Here is a 13,849-nt window from a genome sequence, read left to right as displayed (position 1 = left end):
AATCCTCCAGTTGATATTTTTAATTCACTTGTGGGCTGTTGGCATTGTTGGCTGGCCGACATTTTATTGTCCATCCCTAGTTGCCCTTGTGAGGGTGATGCTGAACTGCCTTCTTGAACCACTGCAGTCCACATTGAAGTTAAGTGTGAAGTTAAAAGTAAGTGGAGAGAGGTGAGAAACCATGCAAAATAGAATGCCAATGGCAAGGACATGACTAAGGTCTGCAGCAGATAGCCAAATACAAAGGGAGCTGGAAAGTAAAAATGAAACAGCCAAAGAAAATGCAAGTTCAAAAAGGGACACGGAACAGAATTCAAATCAAATTTGAAATAAGTTTAAGTCAAAAAAGAGGCAATTAAAGGACAAATCTGCAGTGAATTACTTGGAACACATAACATTCATGAATGACAGTAGTAGATGGTCCTTCTGAACCTCCAAAATTCCATAGGACTGGCTTTTCTGATTCTCACTGAAACCTTGCATGTAATACAGTTGTGGCAGTTCCTCCCCATCACTAATAACAAATTTGCTGCCCTGATTTGTTCAGGTTCATTGCTTAGCTGTGCGCAACCTCATCCTTCTTCTAACAAGTCTGGAAGATTTGCCGATTCCCTTTTAACTTTCCCTTCATGCCGATTGGAGCAGGTGCTGGAAAATTCAAAGCCAGTGTGACTCACCAGGCTGTCAATATCTTGCAGAGTGAAGTTTTAATGACTCTCTGCTATTTTGTTTTATATCTGTTGGCTTTCTTACCACTGTCAGAATCCATTCAGTCCCAGCTACTCAGGTCTGACAACGTTTTTTTTTGCCTGAAATCCTTTATTTATTTAACCTGACTTCAGATATCACAGAAATATTGTAATCTACTGTGTGAAAGAAAACTATTTATCCAAACATGTGAGTAATTAACAGTTAGTAAAAGTTGAATGCATATTTTCAATTGTGTTCCATATCAGGGGTCTGTTGCCTTTGGCGCCACTTCCAGTAATAGATGTGATTTGATGTTCCTCTTCTTACAATCCTTACTGTTAGTGGACTACTGCGATTTGGATGGATCCTAAGGAACCTGGTGGAAAAGCACAGTCACACTTAAATGGGTGAGCTGTAATAATACTGAGCAAGGAGACCAGGGAACTCCCTGTTTCTCCTTATTGTAAACATGAAGTTAGCACTGCTAGTGTCTTTGTCCTCCACTGCCAGAATCCCTTCATATCAATTGCTATAATTGTGCAATATTAAGCAATTAGTAATAAGATTTAAATCCATTATGCCCTAATCGAGAATGGAAATAATATCAGGTGGTCTGGTATTTTAGGGGCTTCTTGATATGCAAACTAGCTGTCTGTTATATAGTCATGTGGGATTGACCAGCTCAGTTAGAACCACAGCAATGATATAGCACAGAAGGGGGAGGGGGGTGTGGGGGTTGCTGGGGGGTGGGAGGCATTCTGCCCATGTTGTCGTGTGACCTTAAGTCACCCAGATGTCCTTTCTCATCCCATCTCCCTGCACATGGCCCATAGCCTTACAGCTTACAACACTTAAGGTGCTGATCCAGGCACTTTTTCAAATGGTTTAAGGCCTCTGTCTCCACTGGCAACTCAAGCAGTGAATTCCAGATACCCATTACCCTCTGTGTAAAAAAAGGTTATTATTTCCTCACATCCCCGCCAATTCCTCTGTCACCTAGTTTGAATCTATGACCCCTGGTTTATGGACTGTCAGTTGGCTAAGCAACTGGCTTGTGAAACTGAGTAATTCTAATGGCATAGGTTCAATTCCTGTACTGGCTGAAATTATCTTGAAGGATTCTCCTTCTCAACTCCTCTCTCTGCTGGAGGCTTGGTGACCCTCAGGTTAAACTCACCATCAGTTGTCTCTCTCTCTGGCAACTGTATGTGAATGACAGAGTCCAGGCTCATCCTGGCTTTTATTCAGAAGTTAAATGGAAGAGGTGAAAGAGAAGCTACAACACAGAATCCACCATTTCATCAGTGATGAATTAATGGAAATATGACAGATCATGACACTTCGTAGAGTAATAGCGATTGCAAAGTAGTATTCATGGTTTGGTGTTTGTTCAGACTTCAGATTGAAATAATTGTTAATAAATCAGCAATTAGTTTTGTGACTGTGCCATTTGATCAGTTGTTGGCATATCTTTTGACAAAATTGAAAACTGATGATGTCAAATATCACCTTGGTGAATAGTTGTTAAGAGGATGGAACAGTATTGACTGCCTCAAATAATTGTTGTGATATTGCATGCATCTATGCTCAGGAAAGCATGCACCATGGGAAGAGTTAAATGATTACACCAGCGTGCCATTGTCCCATGTGAGATTATTCTGTAAAGGTGTCAGATGCTCCATCTCGGACAGCCCCACTGTTGTCCTTTGTGATCGACTCTTCTGCTGGTCAGCCAGCTCCAGCTCAGACAACATTACTGTCTGTGATGGAGTTATAATGTTTTTATTAGAAAAGTCCTGCAGAAACTCAGCAGCACTTGTGGAGAGAGAAACAGAGTTAATGTTTTGAGTCCACTATGACTCTTGTATGGAACTCTTTCCTCCAATGATGCGCTTCTCAACCACCTTCTGTTTTTATTTTGGATTTCCAATATCTGCAATATTTTGCCTTTTATTGTGATATACTTGGTGCCCTGCGAATAAGTCATCTGATAATTGTTCTCAGTACATCCCCAGTCTCAGTATTTATTCTGCCAGATTTAACATCATAATTTTAGAGAACATTTAGAGATTCAACTAATATTCTATTCCATTAACAGAATTCCAACAGAATTGAATATCAAGAGTACACTTTAATGGCGTTTCTTGCAGATCCATCCAAGATAAATTTCTACCTTAATCTTTGAAAGTTGGATTTAGCTGCATTTACCACATTTCATTCTCTGCATCCTCCTTGCCATAATATTTCTGAATATTGTATAACACTTACCTGGGAATTCATTTCCATGTTTTCATGACTGGATCCTGGCTGAATTTGCCCATCATTTGGGAATTGTGTTGACATCTTACTTTTGCAAATTTCTTTGACAGCTTCAGCTGCCTTGGCTTTCAATTTTTCCCCCAGCAACTTTGCTTCCTCTTTTTTACAGTTACAGTTATATTCAAACATATATTTGCTCTTCCAGTCGGAACAATATTGAAGAAAGTTGAATATTGCCAATGCAGACAGTAATATGACCACTGCAAGGCTGCCGATGAACTGTTAAGGTATGGGTGGAGATATAAGAAATTCAATTAAACAATGATGCATAGAATCATAGAATGATACAACACAAGAGGAATCCAGTCTGTTTCAGAATTAATCCCACTCCCCTGCAGTTTCCAAAAATTGTGATATTTATTTCCCCCTTTAATTCCATTCTTCTCTGCTTCTACCACTCTTTTAGGGAATACATTCTGGATTATAACAAGCTATCATGTATATTTTTCTCAAGTGTGACCTCTGGTTTTTCTGACAAACATCTTTGAATTTCTTTCCACTTTTTCCTGATCCTTTCGGAGGTAGAAACAAATCTCCATATTTATTTCTCTCTCACGATTTAAAAAAAAACACAGAAAGGAGGAGCAAGAGTAGGCCATTCAGCCCTTCAAGACTGCTCTCCCAATCACTATGATCATAGCTGATCATCCAACTCAGAATGCTGTTCCTGCTTTCCCCCCAAGTCTTTTGATTCCATTAGTCCTAAGAACTATATCTAGCTCATTGTTGAAAATATTCAATGTGTTTGCCTCAAACACTTTCTGTGCAAATAATTCTACAAGCTCACCATTCTCTGGGTGAAGACATTTCTCATCATCTCAGTCCTTAATGGCCTCCCTCATATCATTAGGCTGTTATCCCTGGTTTGACTTGCTAGTCTTCAGAAATATTCTTACTGCATTTACCCGTTTAGTCCTGTTAGAACTATGGGTCACTATGAGAAGTCCTCTCATTCTTCTAAACTCCAGAAAATATAGTCCTCACTGATCCAGTCTTTTTCCCTGGAATCCCAAGTATGGTGCTGGAAAAGCACAGGAGGTCAGGCAGCATCTGAGGAACAGGAGAATCAATGTTTCAGGCATAAGCCCTTCATCAGGATTCCTGATGAAGGGCTTATGCATGAAACATTGATTCTCTTGCTCCTTGGATGCTGCCTGACATGCTGTGCTTTACCAGCACCGCACTCTTGACTCTGATCTCCAGCATCTGCAATCCTCACTCTCTCCTTTCTCCCTGAAATGGCAGTACTATAGTCTGGTAAATCCCTACATGGCCAGAATAACCTTCTCCCAGATAAGGAGACCAAAACACTGCATTATACGCTAGATGTAGTCTCACCAAGACCCTATACAATTGCAGCAAGACATCCCCACTCTTATACTCCAATCCTCACACTATGAAGACCAACATCTCATATGCCTTCGTCACTGCCTGTGGCACCTGCATGCTTATATTCAGCATAACTATCAAATGCCCTTTAAACCTTTATGCTATATAAAAGCATTCCCAACTTCCCTGCTGTCTTCAGACCACTGACATTGACTTACATTTAGATGTGCACTTGTGATCTCAAGGCACAGAAGGCAATGGGTCAGATGCTGGAAAATAGGATGAGAATAGTTCAATGCTCATGTCTAACTGGTGCAGACTTGATTGTGGAAAGTGGCCTTTTCTGTCCTGTAGATTTCTGAGGCTCTCGAACTTCCCCATCTTTGGTGGCATTCAGATAGGTTCATTTGCAACCTCACCGCGGCTTGATATCTTTCTCAAAGTGTATTGCCCAGAATGAATCATCCATAGAACTGCTCCATCCTAGACATTTAACTGCCCTTTTATGTCCCTCCCTTTCATTCCCCAATAGCCCCCTCAAGCCCAATATCTCCCGCATTTTCTGTGTTTCCAACTTTCATATGCCGCACCTTTCGTTTCCTCCAATCTACCATCAGTGAGCTTTTCACCATCTTGCCCAATATTAGGGCGACCACATGTCTTCTCACTTTGAAACTACAGCCTTCAGGCACAGTTCCTACTTTCAACAGCCTGCAGTTCTCTCCAGCTCAGCTCAGATTTTCAACCGAGATGTATCACAGGTAAAGCACTGTACTTTCAGCTGACACATTCATCGAGACAATTTGCAATCCTTCGCCTCGGAGGGAGACCAAATACAACGGTGCAAGGGAGGGATCGGTTTGTTATCCCTGGAATCTAGAAGGTTACCGGTTGGTTCGAACGACATGGGGAACTGGAAGCAGGCGGTGATAGACTCTTCCCCCTGGGTACGTAGTCGCAAACTTTTGAGTTCGAAATCTCATAACTGAAGTGAAGTTACGAAATATTTGTGCACAGAAATGTTTGAAAGCCTTGTTACAATTTCAATCTTCTGCCAGTCCATGATTGAGGGATGCACAAGGTATTTCAAGATATGGAAAAGGAATCTATATAAAAATTAAAATCACCATCATCATTTCTTGTTATGACCTGAGAATCGCTGCATATCACGAGGGGAAGAGGTTGACGAGCAGAGTGCTTCATAATAACCTCAGCCAGTGCAGGAATAGAACCCACGTAATTGATAGTGGGTCAGCATTATAAGGCAGCTGGCTTAGCTAACTGGGCTCACCAACCCCTGGCCAATGGGTAGATATATGGAGTTTAGTCACAGCTCAGTCGAGACTGTGTTGTTGGAAAAGCTCAGCAGGTCAGGCAGCATCCGAAGAGCAGGAGAATCCACATTTCGGGCCTGAGCCCTTCATCAGAGAAATTCCTGATGAAGGGCTTATGCCCGAAGCGTCGATTCCCCTGCTCCTCGGATGCTGCCTGACCTGCTGTGCTTTTCTAGCAACACACTCTCGACCCTGATCGCCAGCATCTGCAGACCTCACTTTCTCCTGAGTGCAGCACAGTCTCTCTTTGCTCGTTACAGTGACCATGTAAAAGAACCACTTACCTGTGATGCAATGCAGTAGTCTTGGACAATTTCAGAGGAATTCTCATTGCATTTCGACTCGCATGCAGTTTCACTTCTACCGATTAACTTGGAACAGGCGTAATAGTTGCCATTCAATAAGAGTAGAATAATCCATAGTATTGCTGGAATTGATGCTTTACACACAGTCAGCAGGCTAGGTATAGGTGTGGGTGGACGGTACTCTACCTTCTGCTTGCTCCACCATAAATGACACAATTTCTGTAAGTAACTTTGTACCAAGAGACCAATAATGAACAGTGACATTGCGGGGAAAACAAACGTTATTGAGATGTAGCGGATGTTCGATGGCAGATGACATGGACATTGGATCTCATTCTCTAGTAGACATTCCACTCCATAAAGGATTAGAAATATAATGAAATTCCCCAAAACTTGGAACATTCCCGGCTTAGCATTCAGGAAACTCTCTTGGAGTTTCTCCAACATGGCCATCTTCAACGGCGTTATATCACAACACACTGACAATTGATTGAAGCTGCCGCAATAACTAGCATTCACCGTTAAGTCGCAGAAGTTAATTTGTGGCGAGAAAATCAGAACAAACTCGTCTGCTATCAACCACATTTAGAATAAATCCAGAGGCTAATTTATAGAAATTGCGTGCTACCTACTTCCTCTCTTGTGTCTGAACAGCTGGGCGCAGTTCCCCTTCCAACTTTCGGTCGTCCACTCTATTGTGTCTGCCAATCTTTCTTCCCCAACTTAACATACCTTCTCAGAAGGTGGAATCATCTCCTTGTGTTTTTCCAGTTGTTTCCTCCAGGCCAGGATCGTCAACAATACCTGGACACAACATGCAGTCCTTGCTCTGGGGAACAGCATGTCTCTGAGCAAAATTGCAATGGCCCTCCATTGCGGTAATCTGCTAATTCTGCTTTCTTTAGACTTATACACCACTCAGCATTCTGTTATACTTTTAGCTGAGCTTGTAGATCTTGGACTTGACAACATTTCCCATCAATCCCTCTGAAATAATTGCGTAAAGGCCAGTATCCTCTTACCAAGTCACTCCAGCCAGCTCAGAGTGAGGCCCCTGAAGTGAGGAGATTCTAAATCCCCTATCTATATTGGTCAGCCAGGGCTCCTGTAGTAAAACTAGTGTTTGAAAGGGTGGCCCTAAGTCTTGAAACGAACATCCTAACTCCCATCACAGGATCTGTTGAAACAACTGTGTGGCCAAGAAGGAATTGAAGTGTGAGATGCAGATGACTTGGAGCTGACAGGCTGTACAGATGTAGCTCTGGTTGGCAACAAGATGTTGATTGGTCGATGGACGAGTGACCGATGATTGATGGCACAGACCGTTTGCCTGTTGACAACTGTATGGCTTGTTCTCAGTAACTGAACAGATTGGAGCCGGCAACTAGTCACGGAGGCAGCGAGAGAGAAAATGTTCAGTTCTTTCCCGTCTCTGTGAGTATGAAACACCCCATATTCAACAGGACTTCTGGGGCAACTGCCTCCCAACTATATATCACTCTGCTGCCCATGTCTGTTGGGACAGGACATATTCAGAGATGGTGATGGTGCTGTCTGTATGATATGATTCCATGTGTATGATTACATCAGGCTATTGCTTGACTGGTCAGTGAGACAACATGCCCAGTTTTGACTCTAGTGCCTGGATTGCCTTGCTTGAGGGACTCTTGCTCTGAGTTGACAAGTAATCTGCCTTATTTCTTCTGTTGTGCATTCTGCATGGAGAGAGGCCTGTCTGCATGCTGACAGTATTAGTACCGGCGAGTCTAGTGAAAACACTTTAAGTCTGTATTACGGAGTGTGTGCTCTGTACTGAGTTTACAAACTGGGTGCACTGTACTCAGTTTACAGACAGTGAGTCTACACTTGGTTTACAGACCTTGAGTTCTACACTTGGTTTACAGACTGTGGGTTCTGTTCTGGATTTACACGCTGTGAGTCTTGTATACCGTTTACAGACAGTGAGCTCTGCATTCAATTTGCAGACTGTGTGCTCTGTTCTCGGTTTGCAGACTGTGAATTCTGCACCTGGTTTACAGATTGCAAGTTCTACACTCAGTTTACAGAGTGAGAGTTCCAGATTGGCTTTACAGACTGTGGACTTTGTACCTGGTTACAGACTGTGACTTCTGCACTCAGTTTACTGTTTGATAACAATAATTCAAATAGTAACAGGAAAACTGCATTTGATGCTAAAAATTGATGAACAACATATATCTGAACACAATTACAAGTGCCTTCCATTTTGGTACCTTGCTAGTTCTGCTTTCTCTAGACCTATAAAACACTCAGCATTCTGTTATAACAATCCCTTTTCACTGAGCTTGTAGATCTTGGTCTTCACAAATTTTCCTACTGATATGTCCATTTGATACCAGTTTTCAGCACGTCACATTCTCCTTTCACAGGGTCAGTAACTGCACCTAAACTTTCTTGCATTTCAAAGAAGCCCACGAGTAATCTTACAATCTTATAGCTGGAATGTGCTAAAGTCCACTTAGCAGCCTCACTAACTAGTCCATAATGCTCGTTTCATTCTTTTTAAAAGCTGCAGACTGAAATAAGAAAAAGTTGTTTTAAAACTAGTGTTTGCAAAAGTGGCTATATGTTTTGAAACAAATAACCTGACTCTCATTGCAGACACTGTTGAAACAACTGTGCGGCCAAGCAGGAATTGAAGTGTTAGTTGCAGATGACTTGGAGCTGACGGGCTGTACGGATGCAGCTCTGGTTGGCAACAAGATGTTGATTGGTCGATGGACGAGTGACCGATGATTGATGGCACAGACCTTTTGCCTGTTGACAACTATATGGCTTGTTCTCGGGAAACTGAACAGCGTGGAGATGGCCACAAGTCACAGAGGGAGTGAGAGAGAAAGGTGTTCAGTTCTTTCCCAGCTCTGTGAGTATGAAACACCCCATATTCAACAGGACTTCTGGGGCAACTGCCTCCCAACTATATATCACTTTGCTGCCCACGTCTGTTGGGACAGGACATATTCAGAGATGGTGATGGTGCTGTCTGTATGATATGATTCCATGTGTATGATTACATCAGGCTATTGCTTGACTGGTCAGTGAGACAACATGCCCAGTTTTGACTCTAGTGCCTGGATTGCCTTGCATGAGTGACTCTTGCTCTGAGTTGACAAGTAATCTGTCTTATTTCTTCTGTTGTGCATTCTGCATGGAGAGAGGCCTGTCTGCATGCTGACAATATTAGTATCGGCGAGTCGAGTGAAAACACTTTAAGTCTGTATTACGGAGTGTGTGCTCTGTACTCAGTTTACAAGCTGTGAGCACATACTCTGTTTACAGACTCTGAGCTCTGTACTCAGCTTACAGACTGAGAGGTCTACAATAGGCCTAAAGACTGTGAGTTCTACACTTGGTTTACAGATTGTGAGCGTTGTATTCACTTTACAGATCGTGAGCTCTGCACTCGGTTTGCAGACTCTGTGTTCTGTATTCGGTTATACATTGTGAGTTCTGCATTCGGTTTACAGTTTGATATCAATAATCCAAATAGTAACAGGAAAACTGCATTTGATGCTGAATATTGATGAACAGCATATATCTGAACAAAATTACAAGTGTCCTCCATTGTGGTACCTTGTGAGTTCTGCTTTTTCTAGACCTATAAAACACTCAGCATTCTGTTATAACAATCCCTTTTCGCTGAGCTTGTAGATCTTGGTCTTCACAAATTTTCCTACTGATGCCTCCATTTGATATCAGTTTGCAGCACATTACATTCTCCTTTCACAGGTTCAGTAACTGCACCCAAATTTGTGTGTATTTCAAAGAAGCCCATGAGTAACCTTACCATCTTATAGCTAGAATGTACTAAAGTCCACTGAGCAGCCTCACTAACTTGTCCATCATGATAGTTTAATCCTTTTTAAAAGCTACAGATTGAAATAAGAAAAAGTTGTTTTAAAACTGGTGTTTGCAAAGGTGGCTATATGTTTTGAAACTAATAACCTGACTCCCATTGCAGGCACCTTTCAAACTGTGTGGTCAAGCAGGAATTGAATTGTGAGTTGCAGATGACTTGGAGCTGACGGGCTGTACAGATGTGCCTCTGGTTGGCAACAAGGTGTTGATTGGTCGATGGACTAGCGACCGATGATTGATGGCACAGATCTTTTGTCTGTTGACAACTGTATGGTTTGTTCTCAGCAAACTGAACAGATTGGAGATGGCAACAAGTCGCGGAGGGAGTGAGGGAGAAAAATGTTCAGTTCTTTCACAGTTCTGTGAGTATGAATCACCCCATATTCAACAGTGCGTCTTGGGCAACTCCTTCCCAACCTTATATCACTGTATTGCCATGTCAAGTGTGACAAGTCACATCCAGGGGTGGTGATGGTGGTGTCTGTAAGGTATGATTCTGAGAGTATGACTCTGTCAGGCTGCTGATTGCCTGGTATGCGAGAAGCCTCCCCATTTTGCATCTAGCCCCCAGATTACTTTTGATTGAGTCACTCTTGCTGGGAGTTGGCAAGTAATCTGCATTGTTCCTTCTGTTGTGGTGTCTGCATGGTGAGAGGCTTGCCCGCAACTGAGCTATTACCAGCGAGTCTAGTGGAAACAATCTATGTCGACATGAATGTGTGACTAAAGGGGCACAGTTAGCAGCAGTTTAGGAAGGCTGATGAAAAGGCCTTCTCCCTCGGAATTTAGTCCCGGTGGAGATAGAGGGGTGGAGAATCAGATACGAACACCATTCAGTGTCATTGAATAGCCCTTCCCAGATCCACTGAAAGCAGTTACTGACAATCAGTAATGGTTACTCAGGAGACAGAGCAGGAATGAGGACTGGAGCTGCAGATGGAGCAGGGAAAAGAACAGGAACAGAAACCATCACTGGCGATGGTTGAGCTACTGGAACAGCTGAGCAGGAACCTGATCCGGAGTAGGACTGGAAGCTGGAGAAGGACTGGGTGCTAGAGTAGAAGCAGGAAACCGGAGTAAGAGCAGAAACTGGATCTGGAGTAGGAGTGGAGCTGGAATAGGACCAGGAGCTGGAGTGGGAGCAGGAAGTGGAGCAGTGGCAGAAGCTGGACTCAGAGTTGGTGCAGGAGTGGGAATTGGGCCTGGAGCAGCAACTCAAGTAAGAGTGCTGGGAAAAAGATGATGACTGGGCAGCACGGTGGCACAGTGGTTAGCATTGCTAATCTCACAGCACCAGAGACCTGGGTTCAATTCATGCCTGTAAGTGATATAAAAAGAACTTACCTCGACGGTAAGTGATATAAAAATAACTTACCTCGATGCCAACGGTCTTTTCTCAGCAGAGAGCGGCGCGAGCTGGGCGGAAGTGAGGTTGGAGCGCAGAGCTGGTCGGGAAGGTAAGTGATTGATATTTGAGTGGGTGTGTTCTAGTCCCCAGGCCCTACACAGTAGGGCCTCCCTGCCATCCTCCTCCTCTAACCTAACTTTAAAGTTCACAGGTAAGCTACTCAGTGTTCTTGCTTTGGAGACGAAGTGTAGAGTAATGGCAGCGCAGGCAGTGGAATTGTTCCTCCTGCAGGATGTTTGAGGTAGGGGTGACCACCGATACTCCTGCCGACTTCATCTGCAGGAAATGCAGTCAGATCCTGCTCCTCACAGAACGAGTTAGGGAACTGGAGCTGGAGTTGGATGAACTGAGGATTATTCGAGAGGCTGAGAAGGTGATAGATAGAAGCTACAGGGACATAGTTACGCCAGAGAACAGAGGTAGCTGGGTAACAGTTAGAGGTGGGAAGGGGAGGAAGCAGGCAGTGCAGGGATCCCCTGTGGTCATTTCCCTAAACAATAAGTATACAGCTTTGGATACTGGTGGGGGGGACAGCCTAGCAGGGGTAAGCTGCAGTGACCGGGTCTGTGGCGTGAGGTCTGGCTCTGAGACTCAGAAGGGAAAGGGAGAGAGGAGGAGAGCGATAGTTATAGGAGACTCTCTAGTTAGAGGGATGGACGGGCATGGGCATGGGCGAGACTCTCGGATGGTTTGTTGCCTCCTGGGTGCCAGAGTCCGATACATCTCGGACTGTGTCTTCAGAATCCTTAAGGGGGAGGGTGTGCAGCCAGAAGTCGTGGTGCACGTTGGCACCAACGACATAGGTACGAAGAAGGGTGGGGAGGTCATTCAAGAGCTCAGGGAGTTAGGCTGGAAGCTTAAAGCTACGACAGACAGAGTCGTCATCTCTGGGTTGTTGCCGGTGCCACGTGACAGAGAGGCAAGGAATAGGGAGAGAGTGCAGTTGAACACGTGGCTGCAAGGATGGTGTAGGAGGGAGGGCTTCAGGTATTTTGACAATTGGACTGCATTCTGGGGAAGGTGGGACCTGTACAAGCAGGACGGGTTGCACCTGAACCAGAAGGGCACCAATATCCTGGGAGGTAGGTTTGCTAGCAATCTTCGGGGGGGTTTAAACTAATTTGGCAGGGGGATGGGATCCGGACTTGTAGTCCAGCAAGTAGAGTAGCTGTTTCTCAGGATGTCCAAGAATGTAGGGAGACTGTGAAGAAGGTAGCACAGACAGGGAATACTTGCGGACACAGAGATGGGCTCAAGTGCGTATACTTCAACGGAAGAAGTATCAGAAATAAGGTCGGTGAACTTAAGGCGTGGATAGGTACCTGGGACTACGATGTTGTGGCCATCACGGAAACGTGGATAGAAGAGGGACAAGAATGGTTGTTGGAGGTTCCTGGTTACAGATGTTCCAGTAAGATTAGGGAGGGTGGTAAAAAAGGAGGAGGATGGCGTTGCTAATTAGAAATGGTATAACAGCTGCAGAAAGGCAGTTCGAGGGGGATCTGCCTTTGGAGGTAGTATGGGCTGAAGTCAGAAATAGGAAAGGTGCAGTCACCTTGTTGGGTGTTTACTATAGGCCCCCCAATAGCAGCAGAGATGCGGAGAAACAGATTGGGAAACAGACTTTGGAAAGGTGCAGAAGCCACAGGATAGTAGTCATGAGCGATTTCAACTTCCCAAATATTGATTGGAAGCTCTTTAGATCAAGAAGATTGGATGGGGCGGTGTTTGCGCAGTGTGTCCAGGAAGCTTTTCTAACGCAGTATGTAGATTGTCCAACCAGAGGGGAGGCCATATTGGATTTGGTACTCGGTAATGAACCGGGACAAGTGATGGGCTTGTTAGTGGGTGAACAGTTTGGTGATGGTGACCACAATTCTGTGACTTTCACCTTGGTGATGGAGAGAGATAGGTGCGCACAACAAGGTAGATTTTATAATTGGGGGAAGGGAAATTACGATGCTGTAAGGCAGGATTTGAGGAGCATACGTTGGGAGCACAGGCTGTCAGGGAAGGATGTGGTGGAAATGTGGAACTTCTTCAAAGAGCAGATACGACGTGTCCATGAAATGTATGTACCTATCAGGCAGGAAAGAAATGGTCGTGTGAGGGAACCTTGGTTGACAAGGGAGGTTGAATGTCTTGTAAAGAGGAAGAAGGAGGCTTACATAAGGTTGAGGAAACAGGATTCAGACAGAGCAGTGGACGGATACAGGATAGCCAGAAGGGACCTGAAGAAAGGGATAAGGAGAGCTAAGAGAGGGCATGAAAAATCGTTGGCGGATAGGATCAAGGATAACCCCAAGGCATTTTATGCGTATGTGAGAAACCTGAGAATGACGAGAACGAGGGTAGGTCCGAACAAGGACAGTAGTGGGAGACTGTGTATTGAGCCGGAAGAGATAGGAGAGGTCTTGAACAAGTACTTCTCTTCAGTATTTACGAACGAGAGGGACCGTATTGTAGAAGAGGAGAGTGTGAAATGGACTGGTAAGCTAGAAGAGATACCTGTTAGGAAGGAAGATGTGTTGGACATTTTGAACAACTTGAGGAGAGACAAGTCCCCC

The 13,849-nt window shown here is 44.1% G+C and overlaps 1 protein-coding gene and 1 long non-coding RNA gene across 3 annotated transcripts; one reads left to right on the top strand and one right to left on the bottom strand.

Moving 5' to 3' along the window:
- Window positions 1-480: 480 nt before the first annotated feature.
- Window positions 481-6,558, bottom strand: LOC122541368 (calcium homeostasis modulator protein 6-like). The gene is made up of 3 exons (XM_043678074.1): window positions 5,957-6,558; window positions 2,959-3,228; window positions 481-1,066 (listed from the first exon to the last, which is right to left on the bottom strand). The coding sequence occupies exons 1-3, from the start codon at window positions 6,428-6,430 to the stop codon at window positions 1,058-1,060; spliced, it is 753 nt and encodes a 250-aa protein (XP_043534009.1). The 5' UTR covers window positions 6,431-6,558; the 3' UTR covers window positions 481-1,057.
- On the top strand, window positions 4,187-11,308 carry LOC122541369. Of its 2 annotated transcripts, none has more exons than XR_006309580.1 (4): window positions 4,187-5,285; window positions 8,618-8,879; window positions 9,978-10,236; window positions 11,278-11,308. It is a non-coding gene; the product is annotated as an uncharacterized LOC122541369 (long non-coding RNA). The 2 variants fall into 2 exon arrangements; XR_006309579.1 differs by having other exon boundaries at window positions 11,275-11,298.
- The last annotated feature ends 2,541 nt before the right edge of the window (window positions 11,309-13,849 follow it).

Source organism: Chiloscyllium plagiosum, chromosome 37 (genome assembly GCF_004010195.1).
Source record: "Chiloscyllium plagiosum isolate BGI_BamShark_2017 chromosome 37, ASM401019v2, whole genome shotgun sequence".
NCBI lineage: Eukaryota > Metazoa > Chordata > Chondrichthyes > Orectolobiformes > Hemiscylliidae > Chiloscyllium > Chiloscyllium plagiosum.
This window is presented reverse-complemented; position numbering and strand designations above follow the sequence as displayed.